At 40.4% G+C, this 22048-nt stretch overlaps 1 protein-coding gene across 7 annotated transcripts in view; it reads right to left on the bottom strand.

Moving 5' to 3' along the window:
- Positions 1 to 22048, bottom strand: part of MAST2 (microtubule associated serine/threonine kinase 2) — a 2532505-nt gene that overhangs the window by 733929 nt on the left and 1776528 nt on the right. For all 7 annotated transcript variants that reach the window (XM_044085935.1, XM_044085937.1, XM_044085936.1 and 4 more), the window contains one exon: positions 20426 to 20501. In XM_044085935.1, coding sequence (XP_043941870.1) covers positions 20426 to 20501 — 76 coding nt within the window. The remainder of the gene's footprint in view (positions 1 to 20425; positions 20502 to 22048) is intronic.

The raw sequence follows: 22048 nt of genomic DNA, 5'->3' as shown, positions 1-22048 counted from the left end.
TGTCATTATTTAGTTACTTCACTCCTTGGTGAGTTGCCAGAAAACTGTACATTTAATTAGGAAAAGACCAAAAATATGAGGCAAAAATCTGGATAGTTGAGAGGTATGGGGTGTCAACACACACACTTTTTGAGACTGAGGGTGAATCCCACACCCACACTGTGCAGCAGAAGCAAAGTGAAGTGTAGATTTTGAAGCAGGACATTCTGACAGGGAGCTTGAAAGGTTGTCCAAATAAGGGAAAACATTAATTCCCTGAAGTCTGCAGAAAACTACTACAGGGGCCATACATTTGGTTAATACCTTGGGAGATGTAGAAAGAATAAAAAGGCAAAGCAGATAACTGATAATGAGAGGAAGAAACAGAGAAACATAAAAACTTCCTAAAGACATGGTGAATAAGAAGATGGAGGCTAACTGTCCTTCAAATCTAGAGATACCACAAAAGCTTGGAGAAGCAAAAGAGGTAAAAGTGTGTGAACAGACAACATCCTGAAGGAAGATAGTAACATCGACAAAACAACTATAATAGGGATCTTTAGAAAAAGATAGGAGTAAATTATACAGGAAGAAATGGGAATTGTGAGAACAATACATGCAGAGGAGGAACAAGTTTTAAAAGAATGCAAGATTTGAATGAGCTATGTAATGTTCAACTGATGACTGGATAGATTATAAGTGATGTATAATGTTTGAACTACAATTATGTCAATATGGTTTGTTTGCATGTATATAAATGTATGACTGCCTGTGTCATACATTATAATTTAATAAAGGTGTTTCTTGTTAAAAAAAGAAACATCCTGAAGGAAGGAAGATGTTTCTTGTTAAAAAAAAGAAAGATCCTGAAGGAAGGAAGGAAGGAAGGAACCTTGAGAAAGGACAGGTTATTCCTCCTTCCTGGGAACCAGAAACATTTTGGAATAAAAACCTGTTTTCTGCTGAGACAAGGGAACAGGTTGGATGGTCTCCTGTTCCACCAGATCCTGCAGAAAAAAAAAAGAAATTGAGGAAGCTAAAAAGCAGGAAGCTGAGGAAGGCCAAAAAATGAAGGATGGGACTTCCAAGCCATAAAATAACCATGTTTGATGATAGATAGAACCCAAGCATATGGGGTTATCTGTTACCAAACAGGAAAGGTTTAGTCTGAGGAAAGGAGGAATTTGGCAGAAGGGAGGAAAAGTTGGATGTCAGACAAATGCAGATTAGTTAGGAAAAGAAGATTTTTGGCCTTTAGAACTCTGAGTGCATTTGTCTGGAAAAACCTGCTGAGGAAGCCTCTTACTCCTTGAAAGTTGCCAAGGCTGATTACAAACTAAGGAAGACTTCCATGGATAGTTTTTCTGGAACTTAGTACAGTGGAAACAAGATTTTGTTTCAGGTCCTGCATAACCTTGCCCTTATCTTGCAAGATTTTAAACAATTCTGCAGAATCAGTGTCAAAATGATCCTGGTTGTCGAAGGGAGAATGTAAAAGTTTGGCCTTAATATCCTCAGGTAAAGCCTACAGGTGCAACCAGGAATACCTCCTCATGACAAAACCAGATGCAGCTGCCCTATAAGAGGCATCAGCTGCAACAAAGCTGCATTAGCTACCGGAGAGGCAGAGCTCAGAAGAGAAAGAGTAGTAGTGTTGCTGTCCAAATCAGGCATGCTGGTCAAAACTACCCCCAGATGGGAGAGAAGAGCCAGGACATATTCTGCCATGTGGGTCTGGTAATTAATACTTATAAAAGCCAAAGTAGCAGAAGTATACATTTTACACTTTTTCCCACACCTTTCCAAAGCGTGGCTGTCTTTTTCAGAAGGTAAAAGCTTGGAAGAGGAAAACAGCTTGGATGGCTTATCTGTGGACATGGAAACAACAGCAGGATTAGATAAATGAGTTTTACATACGTATTTTTGATCCTCAGACACTTTATAAAGTCTGTCTGGCTTCTTAGGGGCCAGAGGTTGAGAGTCAAAAGCCTGAGAAGCTGCTGTACTGTAAATGTGTCCAAAAGGGCAGCTAAGACAAGAGGGACTTGCAGAGGGTCTCATTGAGTTCATTTTCAAGAGTTCATAACAGCTCTTGTGGACTTTGAAACATGGGAACAGTCCCACTTAAAGTGTTCTATTTCAGTGACCACTGTGTCCCTAAAAGGAGAGTCAGGGGACAAAGGATCTTCTACATCAGACCGCAGGGCCAAAGGAAAGAGTGGATCTAGGAGGAATATACAAAGAATTCTTCACCAGAATCCAACTCTTCACCAGAAGAATCCTCAGGTCACTTAGGGTGGAAGACCAGGGAGCAGCAGGGATGGACAATCCCTGTGGGGATTTCAGAGCTACAAGAGTATTAAGCAGCCCCTGTGTAAAGTCCTGCCACTCTTAGTGAGGATCCTTACCCACAATAGTCCCATGTTTGGTTTTCTGTTTCTTTTTAAAGAAACACCTACCTGCCTTACTAAATCTAGTCGATTCAGACCCCTGCCTAGACCAGACCAGGCACCTCTTCCCAAACTACAGTTTGGGGAATCCCCCTATGACCCTACAGATATACTCAGTCATGGTTATCCCTCTACATCTGTATCAGACATATTAACAGCCCCAGTGGATATGTGAGCAAGCAGCTCTATATCAGCCTCCAACTGTGTTGGGGAAGAGGGAACTGGCATCAGCACTGGCCAGTCCTTGGGTTGTTTATCCAACCTGAGAGACATGTCCAGCACAGGCTGGACAGCAGCAGGTTCAATGTATGCTTTTTTCCTTAAATGGCAGCTGCACTTCAGAGTGGGCAGATTCAGCCACGGTACTCTGGTCAGTAGCTACAGATGTTGATTTTCCAAATAAATAGAGAGGGTCGACAGACACCTGGGGAGTGTCTTAGGGAAAAACACCTGAGAAATATCACATGGAGTACGGTTGTGTGCAGCACCCACAAAAAAGGCACTTATGTCTATCTACGGGGAATCTGCCTCATGCACTCACACCTTCCCTTCCTGGATGACATGAAAACAAACTACAAGGAGGAAGAAAGGAAGGAAGGATGGAACCCAAATGGGGCCCTTATATTTACAATGCTTTGTAGATGACCCAGCTCAGTGAATGGTGTATAGATCAAACTCAGATGTAGCATTTGGACTGGAGGCAAAGTCTTGAGGAATAGGCAGCCATGCATCACGTATGTATCTTATGCCCTGCAGGTAGAACATACATCCGACAATGCCTTGAATGTGTAAAGGCATTGGTACACTGGCTGGAGATTAGGCTATCCTCTGCAGGATATTTCAAGGGTAAAGGAGTAAAGAGTATTGCACACTGATATGAAAGGACATCATCTGGGAATGGATAAGTTGCAGCCTACGTACAGAGTTAGACTAGTGGTGAGGCCAGTTTGTAGTAGAAAATACAAGGAAGTTACTCATCTAGCCTGTGCAAATGCAGGAGCAGAGCCATTTGTCCATCAGATGAGATTTTAATTGGTTTTTGAAAGAGCTAAGTTTTTTATTGATTTCAGTGTTAATGGGATGTGGTTCTAGACTTAGGCAATATTTGTTGAATACAGGGAGACCCCCGCACTATTAAACACTTTAGTGATAGTGAGAAGCGATTTATCTCTAGAACGTAAGCCCTATTTATGGAGTATGGTTGAATGATGTTCAGTGATGCGCAGTTTTCAGGTTTTTGAAGAAGTCTGTGTAATGCTTGTTGCATGTTGGGTGTGTATTAACTAGTGTGGGGGTTTTAACCAGTTTAGCTCTGACAGCCAGTCAGTTGTGTCCTCTGAAGTGCAGGTTGGTGGCAAAATTTGCTGTTTTATTGTAACATTACTCCAGTTTGTTTAAACCTGTGAGTTGTGGATAAATAAAAATGGGTGTGGCACATAGGAGAAATGGCAGTGGGAAAGTAAGGCAGATTTCCCAGAGAGAGACATGAGAAGGGCCTTTTTTGTTTGGTGCCACACAGTTTCTGGCAGTGTTAGTGAGGTATGCGTTAGATATGTACAGAGATCCAAGTTTTTTTTTTTTTTTAATAGCTTGTGATATGTGGAAATCTAGTTTTAGCTGCTCATCTATAAAGTCACTTAGTTTTGTCTGGGGTATCTCTTCAATCCTGGTGCTGTTGGAGGACGTTGAAAGATGCCTTTTATGTAGACAGTTTGTTACAGAAAAATATGTCTTCTGATTATTTTTTTTACAAAATGCATATTAACTTGTAGTTTTTTTTTTTTTTTTACAAATGAGACAATAAAATGTTATAATATGCTTATGTTTAAAGAAAAAAGAAAAATAGATACATGATTATGCAAAATATAATTTCACATAAGTTGTAGCTTTATATTTTAAGTGACTTACAATTGCACTTTCTCTGTTTGTCCTGACAGACAGATGAAGGTGAAGTAAATGCTGAAGGAATTAAGGGATATTATGAGAGGTTTATGAAAGTGCTGAAATGAATTTATTTTCTTTTCTTTGTGTATTTACAGTTGTAGTGAAGTATAGTGCTATGACTGGGGTCTAAACTGTATTATGTAGGGGGAAAGAAGATGATTCTCTGTTAGATAGCTGATTTTTTTGCTTGTGTACCCATTCCACTAGCATGTTTGAGATGGGTGATAGTACAGCTATTAACCTTAAAACTGGAATGTTCAATGGATGTACCTCCTTTATGAAGGGGGTATGATGAACAATTTTTTTCCAAATTAATGGGACAAGTATGTTCAGCCAGGGACCTATTTATCAGGACTGATATGGGACTGGACATTGCTTCTGCTGCCATTTTAAGATATTTACCTGGCAGATTGTCTGGGGCAGTGGTAACAGGTTTAACTTTTTTGAGGAGTTTTTGAAGTGAAACTTCTTAGGGGACGGTGTGAGCACTCGCAGTGAAACAGATACTTCAGTTTTTCAAACACACACACACACACACACACACACACACACACACACACACACACACACACACACACACACACGCACACACACACACACACACACAGTGAAGAGTGAGAGCAGAAGAGCGACAGTGAGCGAGCAATGCCTGGCAGCAGCAGCAAACAGCTTTGTGCACCTCTCGACCTCTTACACATACCTCTAACAGTGACAGTGAGCAAGCAATAGTTGAAAGGTATGTTCAGAATGATTTATGGCAACATTTTTTTATATTGCTATCCTATTTGTAGCAGTTCTGTTAAGCTTTTAACCCAGTGTCTGATATTCTAATTTTATTTGATCATCTTGCAAGATTTTGGATGCACAAACTAATAAACAGGTGGACAAAGACAGACCCACAAAAAGTAATAAAAAATATTAAAGGAAGGGGTTGTCTTACTAACATTGCTTTGAGTCTTTGCTTCAGTTCATCTTTTCACATATATCAGTCTTTATTTTATGAACCACAACTATTTAATTTTTGAACTGGAATAACCACTTGATAAAACTGCATTACTCTTCTGCCTACACAGGTGACCTGTAAGCACTTTCTGGTTAACTGACGTGCTCAAAGTCAAACAGTAAGCAAAACTAGACTGAAATAATCAAATCCAACAAACAGTAAGCAAAACTAGACTGAAATAATCAAATCCAACACTGCAAGAAACTCATTAACAGCTCAAGTCTTTAGCATTCCGTACTAAACTGCCAAACAGACTACAAAAATGCATCGTCACACCTCTTACTGTTTTTTTAATTACTCCAAGTCAAAGTACGATTAAAGTTCATGAAATTAGTATTGTTTCAATCTTTGATGTCAACCAGAAGGGCTCTTCACAGCACCTACAACGTGCCCAGTAATGACTTCTTCTGCAATTCGTATGGGGTTACATGTATTGGTAACATATCTAAATACGACTGAAGATTCTTTTTAATAAAACCCATTGCTCCTACTACTACTGGAACTGTCTGGGTATTTTTCTTCCACACTGCTCTCATTTCTGCCTGCAAATCCTGATATTTTGTGACTTTGTTTCTCTCTGTAAGCAAGAAACTGTAGTCACTGGGTGTGGCGATTTCAATGATCACTGCTACTTTTGTCTTCTTTTCATGGACCACTATATCCATTTTTCTAGCATCTATCTTTTGAACTGTCGGTAATGGGTGATCCCATGTGATGCAGATTTCATCATTTTCTATGATGCTTTGTGGCTCATGTTTCCAGTGTTCTTCAGCCTCTTCAATACAATAGTATTTGTACAATAACCACTGCAACAGTCTTAATACATTATTATGTCTTTCAGTATACAGTCCTTCTGCCATTGGTATGTCACAACCAGCAACGAGGAGCGCAACTGTTTCCAATTCTGTTTTATAAAAAAAACTACATTTATGTGTTTCTCCCACGTGTTCAGTTGACTTTGTAAATCAACACGTATGTAGCCCACTATCTTGGGCCGCCAATATTAACCTTTCATCTCTTGGTTTGGCTTCGCCTCTCCTTAACCATTCCTGCATTCGATCTTGAAGTTTTCTAAACTTGCAACTGCATTTATGCATTTTCCAATTTTCTTGCCTTCTCATCTGGTCCTTCACCTTATATTTTTTTTTGTTTTTTTTTGATGCATTCATTTGCTGCCTGATTTTTATCTACTTCTGGTTTGATTTCCATTCCTGCTTGACACCGATATGCTTCTGCTAGATTAAGCAGAGAAGTAATTTTAGACTTATTCTCCTGATGTTTCAAAACGTTCACTACATTTGGGTCTTGTGACGTCAGCAGAGGTGTGCAGTCCCACAATTGCAGATCTATACATATAATCAATTTCAAGGAGACCCATCCCTCCTTTGGAACAGGGAATATATAATCTTGGTATGCACTGATTTTTGAAACAAAGAACGTCGCTGGACGAAATTACACATGCAAACAATACTCCATTTAAAAAACAACTCACCCAATAAAATTCAAGTAAAATTCAATAAAAGACCCGCCTATTCTGAAGTGTGGGCCTTATTGGTACTGTAATTTTGTCTGAGGAAGGGAGTAGTCCCGAAAGCGCTTACCACTTTTATTGACTCTGTTTGTACTGAATAAACGTTTTAATAAGGTGCAGCAGTGTCCAGCGACGTTCTTTGTTTCATTTTGGCTTTATATCGTAAGCTGGACTTTGGTGCAGCACCTAACTTCTTTGTGCAATGCACTGATTTTTATAAATCATTTGGTGTGTGTAAAGCATCCTTTTTTCCCGTCTAATCACTCCAAAACTGTAAGTTAGGGATTATAACTTGAGTTTTGTTCCTAGATGTCAATGCTGTTTTCAGGATTAATTTAAGTCTTCTAAAGTATTCCTCACTAAATTTTATTTGCATTTGTTCATGTTTTACTGTTGACCCTTCATCAATTCCCAAATATGTATACACTCATTCTTGCTCAAATTCTTTTATATCACATTCTTGTCCCAAACTGAAGTTTTCTTGGTGCTGCAATTTTCCTGCTTTAAAGGTTGTTTTTGCACATTTATCAAGGCCAAATGACATTCTTATATCATATGAAAAAGTTTTGACAACTTGCAGTTGTGCTTTCAGTTCCTCATCTGATGATCTATACAGTTTCAAATCATCGACAAAGAGAAGATGAGAAGTCTTTACACTTTGTTATTTTCTAGGTGCCAAATTATAGCCATGGCCTAAGCTGTTAAGTAGACTGATTAATGGGTTAAGGGCAAGACAGAATAGCAGCAGTGACAGGGAATCACCCTGGAATATCCCCCCTTTGAATTTTATCCCTAGGATAATAATCTGTCTTTTATCATGGCTTAATTGCTAAGTGGTCTGCCACTATTCCATGGTCACTGTAATGTAGTCGATCAGTGTAGGGTGTATTTTTTACATTTTTAAGTACTGTTTTATACATGAATGTGGGATACTATCAAATGATTTTTTTGTAATCAATCCATGCCATACTTAGATTCTTCCCCTTTTTACAGTTCTCTGCTATGACTTTATTTAACAACAAATAATTCTTTGTTCCATATGACTTTAATGTATTGCCCTTTTGTTCTATTGCCATAATTGTTTTCTTCTAAATTACTATCAACTCTGTCGGCATCAATTCCAGTGTACAGTTTATATGTCATCGGAAGGCAAATTTTTAGGTTCACTCTTAAGTAGGAGCATTGTTTTTCCTGTTGTTAGCCAGGTTGGTGTCTGTTCAGGGAACGCATATAAATAGTTCTTTCTCATGGCTAAATCTTTCTGCAAAGATGTTAATACTTTTAACCAGAAGTTAGGTACTGCGTCTGGGCCTAGGGTTTTCCAATTAAAGGTTTTTCTTACCTTTGTTTCAATCTCTCGGGCTGTTACTTCATCCCATTTCATACCCTGTACCTTTAAACTTCTTATTTTTTCTTTTACTTCTTCTACCCATTTAGCAACTTTGTTATGTTCCACAGGATCTTCATAAATACTTCTCCAAAATATATATATTTCTTCTTTTTTTGGTGGTCTTTCAATTCCTTTTACCTTGTTTCACAATTCTCTACAAAACTTTTTTGAGTCATCAATAAACTGCTTATTTTGTACTTTTCCTTTATATTTATCTGCGTATCTTCTAAATTTTTCTGCCTGTGCTGAGATTTTTAGTTTATCTGCTATAGTGCATGACAGATCCTGATCTGTTCTAACACTGCACATTGCTTTTATCACGTCTATCTTTCTAAGTATTTTCCTGATCTGTTCCTCTTCTATACTCTTCTAACAGTGACACGTCTTGTCTTAATTGCTTTATAGTTTTCTCTGTTCGATACTTCCATGATGGTACTCGATTTCCCCCTTCCTTTACCTCACTAACCTGTGCTCTTGTGGTAGTACTTTATTAGTTATTAATTTAGCTACACAGTAATATATCCTGTTTACTTCTGTTATATTGCATGGATCTCTATGGACAGTCATAATCAGTGTTCACTTGTTTTATCAAACTTCTGACTTTTTGTGTTTTATTGACCTTCTGCAGTCTATTTCTTTCATTGATCTTAATATGTCTACCTATCTCTATTAAATCAAGCAACACTTCTCTTAGCTCATTTTCTTCTAAACGGAGGACAGATTTTTTGTTTTCCATTTCCTGTGGGCATTCTATAGAAAGTTCTACAGCATCTACCTGTGCACATTCTCTTCAGTTTCATCCTGTGCTATCTGTTGCTCTGTCATATGGGAGTTCACTGCCCTAGCACTCCTCAACATTGACTGCATCAGAGTTTCCTGTTCCTTCCTTTGCTGTCCAGCTTCAAGTGAACGTTTATACTGATTTTTTGTAGAAGGCTACAAAATATCTTCATATGGCACCTGACCAATTGCTTCCTGTTCCACTGGTTTCCCCTTAATTTGGATGTCCATTGCTCTATCCTGTTGTGCTGCTTTCCGAATTAGATTTCTACACTGAGTCCTTCACTTCACAGGTATTCCATAACTTCAGTTTCTATTTCTTTAATGTCTCCATTACTAATCTCCTTTTCTACTTTTCCTCTTTGTCTTCTTATGTTTTGTATTGTAAAGTTTTCCATGTCTGGATTCCTTTGCCTGTATTTCTCTTCAAATCTCTTTGGTGCTGCTCTTTTTGTACTGATTAGTTTGATTTCTACTTTCCACAGATACTGCACCATATTAAAATCTCTTTTTCTTTCCCACGTCCATATTTCTTAATCAGATGCCTCCTAATCTTCCTGCTTCTCCTTACTTTGGGGACTCATTCCATCATGCTGTAATGTAACCTGTTAGATCTTGTACACCAAATCCTTCACTTCGCAGGCACTCCATAACTTCAACTTCTATTTCTTTTAACTTCTACTTTACTGATCTTCTTTTCTACATTCCCTCTTTGTGATTTTTTTTTTTTTATTGTGAAATTTTCCATATCTGGATGCCTTTGCCTGTATTTTTGTTCGAATATCTTTGAAGTTATCTTTTTTATTCTGATTAATTTGGCTTTCAACTTTGCATAAATATTGCACCAGATCAAATCTCTCTCTTTCCCATGTCCATAAATCTTTTTTATACTTTTCAAACATCTCTAGGTTTTATTGTTTACATTTCTGCACTTCCTCAGATGCTTTTTTTTCAAACAGATCAAAGTTTCTTGGTCTATATATTGTTTTTCACAAATCTGTTGTGTTAATGAAGATAAATTTTTATTTGAGGCATCTGACAGTTTTTCTTGTGAAAGTATTTTTCTTTCTTCTAATTTCTCTGTTAATCTTTTTGCATATCTTGTGTCAGGAAATTCTGGGCTCTTTGCTTAATAGTAACAATGCATAATACTGTAATGTGTAATATTTAGATGTTTATCAGATCCATGTTTTTAACAGTAACTTAAGTGAGGCATATAAAAGACGTTTCCTTTTTTTCACTTGTTGTTCACTTTTTTATTTTGTAGGCTGATAGTAATAACTATTTCATCCATCTCTTTCTTCCTGTTTACTGTTGGAATACACGTTTGTGACATTTCATTTTTTCTTGACCCCAACAACCAGAACAAATCAGGAAGCAGGCAGACAATAACAAGAATGACTTCCAGCAACCAATAACAGCATTCTTTTAAGAGGTAGAAGGCTAAGGAAAGCATACCCTTTAACCTTTCTTCACCAAAATGTGTGATACTGTGAACAGCAAGAGAGTCTATGAAACACAATCAAACTTAAGACAGAAGTGCAAAACACAGTCAGCTCAAGTGCAAAAAGATATGTTCGTGGCCGCCAACACACACAAACATACACACACACACACAATTTTCCAAGTAAGTACATTTTTGCAATTCATTACAGAATTTTCACTTCTAACGTGTGGCGGCCACACACATTTTTTTTATCATGTCAGTTGGAACAGGTTGAAGAGAGAAATGTTCAAGAAGTTACTAGACTTAGGGAGGGGACTAGGAGTGTCTGATTGGAAATGTCACCGGTCAAAGATATGACTATTTTAATAAAGTTGGTATTAAACTAATTAGCAATACTATCATGTTGGATTGGTGTTTTTGAGATAGGTTGTGGGCTCTGTCATAGTTCACAAAATTCCTTTGCTGATGATAATTTACCTTGCAATACTGGTAAGATATAAAAAATTATTTTAAAATACTGATAGACCTCAGATGTCAGACTGCTTTGATTGAATTGTCCATTTGTAATAAAGATCATATGACCAAGCTACCTATGTCACCAAGTAAACCACTGGAACCTCCATATAACATTTACTTGATATCTGTCCTGTCTGGTTGTCCTGAAAGGTAAATATAGCTGCTTATATTTGCAAAAGCTAAAGGCAATCTTCGGGAAGTAGGCATAGCGCAGCAATAAGTAGTTCTTATGTTGAAATGATTTAACAAAGTTTAAACTAAAGGTTAGCAACACAAACTAGTGCTTTACTGAAATCACATTCACTTAATAAATGTACATGGCAAAGCGTGTATCAAATGTCTGAAAAAACAGCAAAATTCTGTGATCCAGATGCATTTAAGTGCCAGGACAAACTAGGGATGATGCATAACATGCATTTTCCTTTCACAGCAATTCAAATTGTAATCAGAAAGTTCACTGGATGCACCTCCTTTACGAAGAGGTACAATGAGCGATTTTTCCACATTGATGGGGCAGTGTATAATCTTTATACCCAACAGACAGAGCATGAATGGAAGAATCAAAATGCAAACTGAAAATTATGTTTTAGCCACCACTTGATGGTTACTGAGAGCCTTTAGTACAGCCAAGAGCCTGTATTTAAAAAAAATGTTAATCTCAGTAAAGCTACTGTCATTCAAGCTTTAAAAAAATGTTAAAGAATTCAGGCTGTGTCCAAATAAATAAATTGCTTCTGGCAGTTAAGATTTATTTTGTTTCACATTCAAGAATGTGTTTTGTCATCTGTTCTTCCAACATTAAACACTCGGCAATGCCTCAGAAGTATCTATGAACAGATGCCAAGGATGTTTTTTAATGAACATGTTTACTTTGCAATACACCCAATGTGTAAAATGATTACCTTTTATTGGATGCTATAAAGTATTTTGAAAAAGACTTCAAAAGCCCAATCCCTAATGGTAAAGAGGGAAAACACCAGGAGGAAATTCTGTGAAAGAAAGCACTCTTTTCCTCTTGACAGTCTTCAGGTTTGACAACAGATTGGCTTTCTAATGTTTTATTTCACTGTGAATGTAAAACCAATTATAGTGGTACCACCACAGAGGTCTAACAAGGTGACAATTTATGCAACTTACACTTTTTACTGTCACTTTGGAACCCGAAATTAATTAAAATGCTTTAACTCTGAAAAAACTGGACTGAAGCAAAAAAAAAAAAAAAACACTTTTTTTGGGTAGGGGTCTACTTTGGTACATTGAATCTTTGTGAAGATTTACAAAACCATATATTTTTAGAAAAAAAAAGTTTATACATGTTGATATTTACAGTGAAAGAGGATGACAAGAGCAAAAATGTGAAGTAGAGAGGTGGTGGTGGTGATGGATGCAGGGGGTGACAGCGAGTGCAAAACTAAAGTGATACCACTTATTTTGTATGGAAGCAGATTCCTAAGAAGTGGCTGTCTTTTGCTCAACCACTTTAACAGTGAAGGCTGTAAGCAAACAACTGGACTTGTGGAATATAATCTGCATATATTATCAAATAGGTTTTTAAAACTGTGTATATGCATATATGTGTGTGTATATATATATATATATATATATATATATATATATATATATATATATATATATACACACACACACATACATATAGCACAGCCTAGAACATATACTTGCAAGAGTTGCATTAACGAAAGTAAAGTTACTGCCTACAAAAATGGTTTGGTACTCAATTTATACCTGCATCAAACTCTGAAATGACAGCCAGGTTTGTCCTATTGATGGAAGATTTCATGATTACAGAATTCTATGTTAAATATGCTAATTTCGGTGTTTGGTCTGCCCTCTTAGTGTACATGTCTAGATCTCAAGTAGACGTACATCTGTAGCTGGGCTTTGATTTTCACATTACTTAGCCACATCTTTTATTGCTTCTGTTTTAGTAGCCATTTCACTTTAAAAAAAGTGCTTTGTAATGTGTTTTTGACCTGCACTAATACTGGACATCCACTTCTCCAAATTAATTTATGAATGCGGTGCCGAAGCAATGTTTCTTTATGAACATAGTGTTTACTTTACAGTATCCCAATGCAAAGACTGCTATTATCAGCTTTAACACAGGGCCACACACAGAGCAAACATTGCTCTGCTGCTTCATAAAACATGAGTAAAGTTTTGAGCACTGCAACCAGCTGCAGATTTTATGGATTGCCCTTGCAAAGGTTCATTTAGGTTCCTATATAAAAACATTTATCTTTTTCAAATAATGCTTGAAGTCCTCATGATATTTTATTATCATTTAGATCAACAAATACTCCAAAGGCTATGAAAAGCTCCATATAACTGGTATTATTAAAATAACACTATACTATATTTTAAGTTTAACTTTACTGTGTTTAAACCAGTTAAAGGTTTTGAAGTTTTAAGTCTTGTGAAATAAGATACTTGCATATGTACTGTCATGTTCTTATGGAGGTGATGGTAAAAGTAGTCAGCAGCTTAAATTATAAAAAAGGGTATTTAAGCAAGCATTACAAAGCAGCCGTAAAGTATAATGTTGTGCAGTGTGAATATAGCTGCCTGCAGAATCTTGCTGACAATAAGAAACCAACTTCTGCAGAATAATGTTATCATAAAAGTTATGTTTCATAATTTTGCAACTTGTTTAGATAAAGCACATTATGGAAAATGAATGACAGAAAAACAAAAGCGCTGTGCTATAGTGAGGCTAGGATGACAGTGCACATTCTAAAGTGGCCATGTGAAGCACTGAAGCACTGTTGCGTCAATCAGCATGATAAGTCTTATATCCATCTTGAATGGATAATGCACATCAGTAACCCTGCAATGATTAATGACTGCATCAGTACAGCTCAGTGATTATGGTTAAGGCTACTGCCACACAGTTTAGGATCTGTGATTCAGTTCTGCCCCCTGGTCTCACGTGTGAGAATTTTGTAAGTGCTCTCTCTCTGGATGGGTTTACTCTGGGTTCTCCCCATCCTCCTACCTAGCAAAAAAAAAGAAGTTATGTACTCACCATAGCATTCCATCTGAATAGTTGTACTTCATTTGTCTTCAACCTGTGGGTTATGGATCCATATTGGATCCGACACAGCAACATATCCAGCATCTGATCCAAGCTCCATGCTCCTCCCCTTACCCACGATGCCCCGTCTCCTTCATTCCTTCAGATCGAGTTTGCTGCTCAACATATAACATACACCTAACCCAACAATGCCTTACCACTACTGGCAACCCAAAATTCATGAGCCAAAGGATGACAAGGGACGCTCCTGGGATGTTCATCTTCCATATACATGGCCAGGAGAATAGTCACAACGTCAGGGGATGGATGAAGACAAATGGAGTACAACTACTCAGATGGAACATTATGGTGGGTACATAACTTCTTTATCTGAAGTAGTTGACTTAATTTGGTCTTCAACCTGTGGGACAGAGTCCCCAGCTACTAACACCTGGGTGACCCTCATGGAAGGATATTCTGGAGCACGGTGGAGCCAAAGGATGCCCTGTTCCTGGATATGATGTCCGATTTGTAATGTGAAATGAAGGTATGAGATGAGGACCAAGTAGCTGCAGAACAAATATCATCCAGTGACACCCTGGAGCAAAACACCACTGAACTAGCTATAGATATGGTAGAATGCGCTTTTACCTGATGAGGAGGGGAAATTCCCTTGACACAATATGCTTGAAAAAGGCATTAGGAAATCCAACTGGCAATCATCATCTTAGAAATTGGTTTCCCTAAGAAGGACTTTGAGTAAGAAATAAACAACTGATCAGATTTATGAAAAGCTTTTGTCCTGTGCAAGTAGAATCATAATTGCCTGTGGACATCCAGCAGATGTATTTTATATTCACCCTATTCTGAAAATTAGGAAAAAAGACAGAAAGATTGATAGCCTGATTAATATTGGCTTCTGACACTACTTTGGGAAGAAAGGATGGGTTAGTATGCAGAGAAACCCTAACCTTATGAAAAACCATATAAGGAACTTTGATGGATAGTGCTTGAAGTTCCAACACTCTCCTGGCAGAAGTAATGGTGACCAAAAAGGCAGTCTTCCAAGACAGATACTGCAAATCTACCGAAGTTACAAGTTCAAAAGGAGGGGAGACTAAAGCCTGAAGCACGAAAGTAAGGTTCCACGGAGGAGTAGGATCCTTCACCGGGGGTCTTAGAAGAAAGGCACTTTTAAGGAAAGTCTTGCAAAGTTTAGAAGAGGCTAATGAAGTCATGTTTTCCCCCACATGAAAATTGGAAATTGCAGCCAGTTGGACTTTGACAGTGGAGGAACTGGCACCGTGCTGAAAAATCCCTGCCAAAAACTCTAAAACTGCAGACACAGGAGCAGTAAAGGGATCCAATGCCCACTGCAAAGTCCATATGGAAAATAGTTTCCACTTGCTACAGTATACCCTTCAGGTGGAAGATTTGTGAGCCGCCACCAAAATGGTTTTAACAAGAGATGATAAACCAGGAGTCATAATAATCAGGGGAACTGGAGCAGCCAAGCAGTGAGTTTCAGACTGTCCAGGTCTGGATGAGGAATAAGATCCAGAACTGGATCCGACGTCCATGGTGGAACTACTACATGAGACCATAGAGAGGGAAACCAGACCTGGCGAGGCCAGCATGGGGCAATGTGGATAATGGTGCTCCCCAGCCTGTGAGATTTCTGAAGAAACTACAAGATGAGGGACAGTGGAGGATAAGCATAAAGAAGACTGGGAGGCCAAGAATGAATCAGTGTGTCTCTGGGGGCTTCCGCTGGAGGGGGGGTTCAGAGTGAAGAACTCGCTGTACTTCGCATTAGAAGGAGATGTGAACAGATCGCAGCAAGGACGACCCCACTTTAGAAAGATCTGCTCTGCCACTGAAGGATTCAGAGACCACTCGTAAGGCATCAGGATAGATCTGCTGAGCCTGTCTGCTAGAATGTTGGACCGTCCAGGGATGTTCATTGCCACCAGAAAACGGCTGGTGGAGAACGCCCATTCCCACACTCTCATGGCCTCGCAACAAAGGGGGTAAGATCTGGTTCCTCCTTGTTTGTTGATGTACCAGACCACTGACATGTTGTCTGTCTGAATTGCAATCATCCCTAGAGGAAGATGGACATGAAGGGCCTGCAACGCAAGAAGAACCGCCCTCATCTTCAGGATGTTGGATGGGGACCATATGCCTTGGACTGTCCTTCCCAAGCAATGCCCCCCCACCCTAGCTGGGAGGCGTCCATGGTCATTGTGGTTTTGGGAAAGGACGGAAGAAAGGGACATCCCCTGACAAGGTCTGGGGAATGAATCCACCACGGAAAAGAGTACCTGCATACACGGGAAATTCAGACCGGGTGAGACAAAGGTAGAGCTAATACAGACCATTGAACTGCAAGAGTCCACTGAAGAATCTGCATGTGACGTCATGCTAAGGGTAAGATATTGATCGTGGTCACCACAGACCCCAACACCCTCAGTACGGTTTCTGCTGTCGGAACCTGGGCTTGAAGGACATACAAAATGTGTAGCTTCAGACTGTGTACCCTGTCTGGAGTGAGGAAAACATTCATTTAGATAGTGTCCAGCCCAGTCCCAAGGAAGTCTGGGATCTGAACAGGGGCCAATGACAAACTGTTGAGATTGATGGTGATGCCCAGTCTTTTCGCTAATGAGAGGAAATAATGCCTGGCTTGGCAAAGCAGATGCTTGGAAGGGGCAGCGAAGAGCCAATCATCCAGGTAAGGGAAGACCTGGATACCCTGAAGCCTCAGATATGCTGCTACTGCTGTAATAACCTTGGTGAACACCTTGGGGGCTGTGGTGAGACCAAAGGGAAGGTCTCTGAACTGATAATGATTGGCTCCTAGCCAGAAGAGGAGATACCTCTGAGAGTGCCTGTCCATCTTGATATGATAGTATGCGTCCTGGAGGTCACTCGAGCACATCCAATCATTCGCCTGCAGGTAGGGCAGGATGGACTGAAGATTGACCATCCGGACTTTTGCCTTGGCTACTGATAGGTTCAAGGTGGATAGAGCCAGAATGGGTCTTGGGTCGTCCGTTTTCTTTGGCACTAAAATGAACCTGGAATAAATGAATGATCCGGATTGGCCTAGGGGGACGGGGCTGGATGACTCATTTTCTTAGCAGCTTGTCTATCTCCAGAGCTGCCTCCTCCCTTTGCGTGGGTGGAATGTCTGGGAGGTAAATTCACTGGGAGAGGTGGTTCGAAGAACGGGATGGAATAACCTCTGGATATAATTTGCCACACCCAATGATCTGTTGTTACAGACTCCCATGCTGCTGGGTGTAGCGATAGGCGACCCACGACTGCCTCCAGAGATGAGCAGTCAGGCATCCCTTCAGGACTGCTGCACAGGTCTTTCTGAGAGAGGTTCTTGAGACACAAAGTTTCTTGGACCCACTCTGCCTCTAGGATGGCATCTATCACAGCCCCCTCTGCCTCTAGAGGAAGATGAGTCCTGAGTGTCCTGGGAAAATACCTGAGATTTCCAGAGCCACATGTTCTTTGTCCCTCGCTGATTCCTAGAAAAGGATCTTTGAGGGGAGGAGAAGTGGAGCCAGATGGCAGACAGTGTCTTCCCATCCTTCCCACTCTGGACCAAGGTCTCTTGAACTGACTTCCCACACAGGGAAAAACCATTGTGTGGGGCATTTGCAAACAATGCCTTAAAGGGTTCTGAGAATTGACAAAGCCGGACCAAGTGTGGTACCTCATAGCAACGCCAGTACCGGCCACCCTGGCATCTCCCTCCGTGGCATGGGAGAAAAGACGCATGGATGTATTAGCTACTGCTTTGAGAGTGGCCATCCGAGCGTGGAATGTCTACCTGCCCTCCGCTGACATGGACTCTGGGGTTGACTCAGCAATTTCCTTGACTAGGTCTCGCTGCAGTCAAATGACGTGTGCCATATAATTTAGTGCTCTTATGGAAAAGGTCGCTGAAGTGTGCACCCGCTACACTAAAAAGCCCATCATCCTTGACTCCTGGTCAGGAGAATGGACCATAGAGCTCTCCTGCGTGAGCTCTTTCTTCTTGGCAGCTGCCACAACCATAACATCCACTGGGGATCCCTTATTCCAACAAGTCCTGTCTGAAAGGTGGCTAAGGACTTTATCAGGGTGCTTAGGAATAGGCTCTACAGTGTTCGGTTCCTTCCACGCCCGAGATGTTATAAGATCCACTAAAGGATCCATGGGAGGAGACACCCAGGAAGTAGATGGGCCTGTGCCGAATGCCTCAAGGAGCACTGATTCATCTGAGGTTGGTTTCTGGGCAGAACCCCCCCCCCCCCGGCAAAGGAGTTCCATGATGTCTCCAAAGGAGACATCCTCAGGTGGTGATCGGGGTGAACCTTCCCCATCCTCCAAATCAGTGTCTTCGGTGAGGGACTCTGGTGGGGAGTCCAAGTGTCTCCTTTTACACATCGGTTTGTGAGGAACCTCCTCAGTGGGACTCTATGGGGAGGACTCATCAATGTTCAGCCACTCTCGCAGGGGAGCTTCCTGAGGCAAAATGGGCACAGACTGTCCCTGAGAGGATAAGATGGTCAGGACCGTACCCAAAGCAGAGGGAGTCGAGACAGAGTCCAAGGACGAAATGGTCAAGGGTCTCGACAGCACCGAGAGAACCCTCTCCTCCACATCAAAGGCTGAAGAACGCACATCCTGAGAAGTACTAGTGGGATCCGTTCACCTCTGACCTGACAGGAGAGTCAGAGACGAGATGCCAAAGGGAATACTGCTCTCCAACACACTCAGAGCAGAAAGCAACCCCTCCGATTCGACCCAGAGACTACAGCTCCGAGAGCTTGGATTAGACCTGGTTGGATCCGAAATGCTCAAGGCAATGTCTGGCGTCGAGGTACATGGTACCATAAGTGCCGACCCCTTGACTCAGGGGGTCCTCGGATCCAGGGACTCGAAAACTGCAGGCTGGATTGGAGAAGGAGTGATCGGTGTGAAAAAAAGGTTGGGAACTCCACCTCCAGAGGGAGAATGGGCAGGCAAGACCCCCATCTGAATCTGAGTGCCGATAAACCTCCGGATCATCTTATCCATCGCCACTTCACTGAGGCTCCTGGTGCAGTGGGAAGACGAGGCCATGGACACCAGTCTAGAATGCCAGTGAGGGGAAGACTTGACAGGTGACCAGATCCTGGATTCCTCCGACTCTGGGGAGAACCTAGGGGAATGGAGCCAAGGGCGATCCAGGCCTAGTTTCTGGTCTAATTTTAGGTGGCGGGCTGGCCGGGGCCAAGCGGTCGGGAGACCGCTTCCCCGGCCTGTCTTTCCTAGACTTCTCCCCTTCCCCAGACCTGTTGGTGGGAGTTTGAGTCCCTGAGGCCGGGGAAGAGGAAGAAGCTGCAGCTGCTGCTCCCTGATAAGGGGGGTGTAGGGGCTACAGTCCCCGAGAAGGAAGTAGTCCCTTCAGGAGACGTTTATTCCTCCTGTCCTTCAGTGCACTGGGATTAAACCCAACACAGATAAGACAGGAGGTTTGCAGGTGGAGGTTTGCAGGTGAGCCGCCCCCAGGAACACCACACACTGTGCACTTTCTGAAACCTGATTTAGGGTCTTCAGCCATGCCCTAAACAGGCCCAGACACACACTCATTCAAGCTAGGAAAGAAAACAGTAAAGAGAAGAAAGAAACTTTTTTTTTTAAACCGACGACTGAGCAGGGAGGTAGAAGTTAAGAAAGACAGCAAAAAAAATGCCAAAAATTCACTCACAAAACCCAACAACTTAGCCTAGAACTCAAGACCACGATGCTTGTATTTCCAGAGGCAAACGAGATCTGAAGGGAGGAAGGAGACAGGGGGCATTATGAGTAAGGGGAGGAGCTTCGAGCTCAGATCAGATGCTGGATAAATGGCCATGTTGGATCCAATACGGATCCATAACTCACAGGTTGAAGACCAAATGAAGTCAACTACTTCAGATCATACAGGTTGACAGGCTACTTTAAAAATGTCTCTACATACTGCATTTTCACTTACTCGAGCACTAGGTTATGGCAGAAAAGGGTCCAAAATGACTAGTTCACTTACCTAGATAATAAACGAATAAATTAAAATACTTCAACTGGGAACCTAAAGGGTCTACTACCATCATTATCGAAGCAGCAAACAATACATATATTTTGCCTAATTTGCATAATACCCCATGCTACTACTGAAGCAATGTGCAAAATCCAAAACAAAAAGCACTCTAAGTGTCTGAAGGAAAAAAACAAAAGTAAAACAAAGTTACTGTAGTTAAACATGGCACAGTGTAAATAATCTGGTCACAAAGACATGTGCTAGTCAGACCACTTCAAAGAAATATCACATACCTTCGAGCAGGAACAAATGAAAAATGAGCTGCAGCATTTGGAGAGAAGTTCCGGGGACTATCTAGTGGACTGCTGCCTGTACATGATAAAAGACAGAAAGCTCACATTTAGACTTCAGCATACAAAGACATGCAGATTAACAGCTAAAAAAAAGAATATGTAGAAAATTAATGTATGCAATATGATAATGGTGCTGAAAAATCTAGCCCTCTGCGTTAAACTCTTCTTTGACTAAACAGTCTGGAAAATGGCCACAGGAGGCAATGCAGGATTCAGTCCTGGCTGAAAGTGAGACTCGGCGGTGAGTTTTCAGAGCAAAAACAGGACAAACAATAATAATAATAACAATGGCACAAATTAAAAAGTACTGTTCTTTACTACAGAAGCTCTTTCACAGGAATCATTTTACAAATGTACAGGTTGGAATTGCTTTGCAACTGTGTGTCCTTTAGTTCACTCATTTATTTTTATTGCATAGGGTGAGCTTCATAGTTATAGTATCAAGATTCATAAGCCCTGAAAAACGGTGAAATATACACTTAAAACACTTCTTGTGCTGTATATATTCATGTACTCCAGTATAAACAATCTCTGGACAGCAACCTTATTCCTGCTAGTAGGATTTTAAATAATTTGTCATTGCTTCCAGTGCAATACTCTGAGGGCTACTCTACTCAATACATCTGAGGATTTACTTTCTCTAAGCGCCAAAAAGGACATATAATCAAGCTTATAAGTAATTAAACTTAATTCCAATGCAACACAATTGCCAGTATAAGTCATATTAAGCAGAACTCTTTTCTGTTTAAACTGTCTTTACATGTATTCCAGTCTTGAGATGTCACACAGACTAAACAGAACAATCCAAATGACTTTTTAATAGAACAAGAGCATACCTACATCTGTACAAAAAAGCATTTGGTGATAAGAACAGAATATTGTAAGAACTACACAGTTTGAAGGCAATGTCCCCTTCAAATGTTAACTTATGTAACATGTACATTCCCTGATCTTTAACCTGACTGAATCGTATCAACCATGATCTATCATTAATACGTCACACCTGTAGGACATACCAAAGGTCTTAACTGTGCGCTTACAAATATTAAGTTGGCTATTACTTCTCAGAATATATCAAATGTCATAACTGCAGTTACAAACATTTAAGCTGGCTATTTCTTCTCTTGCCCAAGCTGTACTGATGATTTAAATGGCTCATACGTCTTGAATTAAAATGTGCTGAGTATATGACTGCTTAGAGTTTGCTATCAGAAGCAAGTGGGGTTATTAAACTTGTTGTTTATGCTTCAGCATAGAGGAAAAAGACTTAACAGTCAGTTGCTGATTATGAGACTGCCCTGATCACAGCTACATGAGAATATCAGCGACCTGAAGTAGCAGTTGCTTGCTTGCTTGTTGTACTCAACGTGTACTGCACTTCAACCTCCCAGAGCTCGCAGCTTCCCAGACAAACAATGAAACTGTTTTTTAATTGCTTGTCTGTCAACAGCTGCTTCTCTTGAGATGAACAAAGCAAAGAGATAGCAAAATAAATCCCCTCACATTGGGGACAAGATGTGCTTAACATCTGCTGCAAAAATGCTTTTGTAGTGCTTGAGTGTG

The sequence above is a fragment of the Protopterus annectens genome, chromosome 10.part0 (assembly GCF_019279795.1).
Source record: "Protopterus annectens isolate FY-2018-M chromosome 10.part0, PAN1.0, whole genome shotgun sequence".
NCBI classification, from domain to species: domain Eukaryota; kingdom Metazoa; phylum Chordata; order Ceratodontiformes; family Protopteridae; genus Protopterus; species Protopterus annectens.
This window is presented reverse-complemented; position numbering and strand designations above follow the sequence as displayed.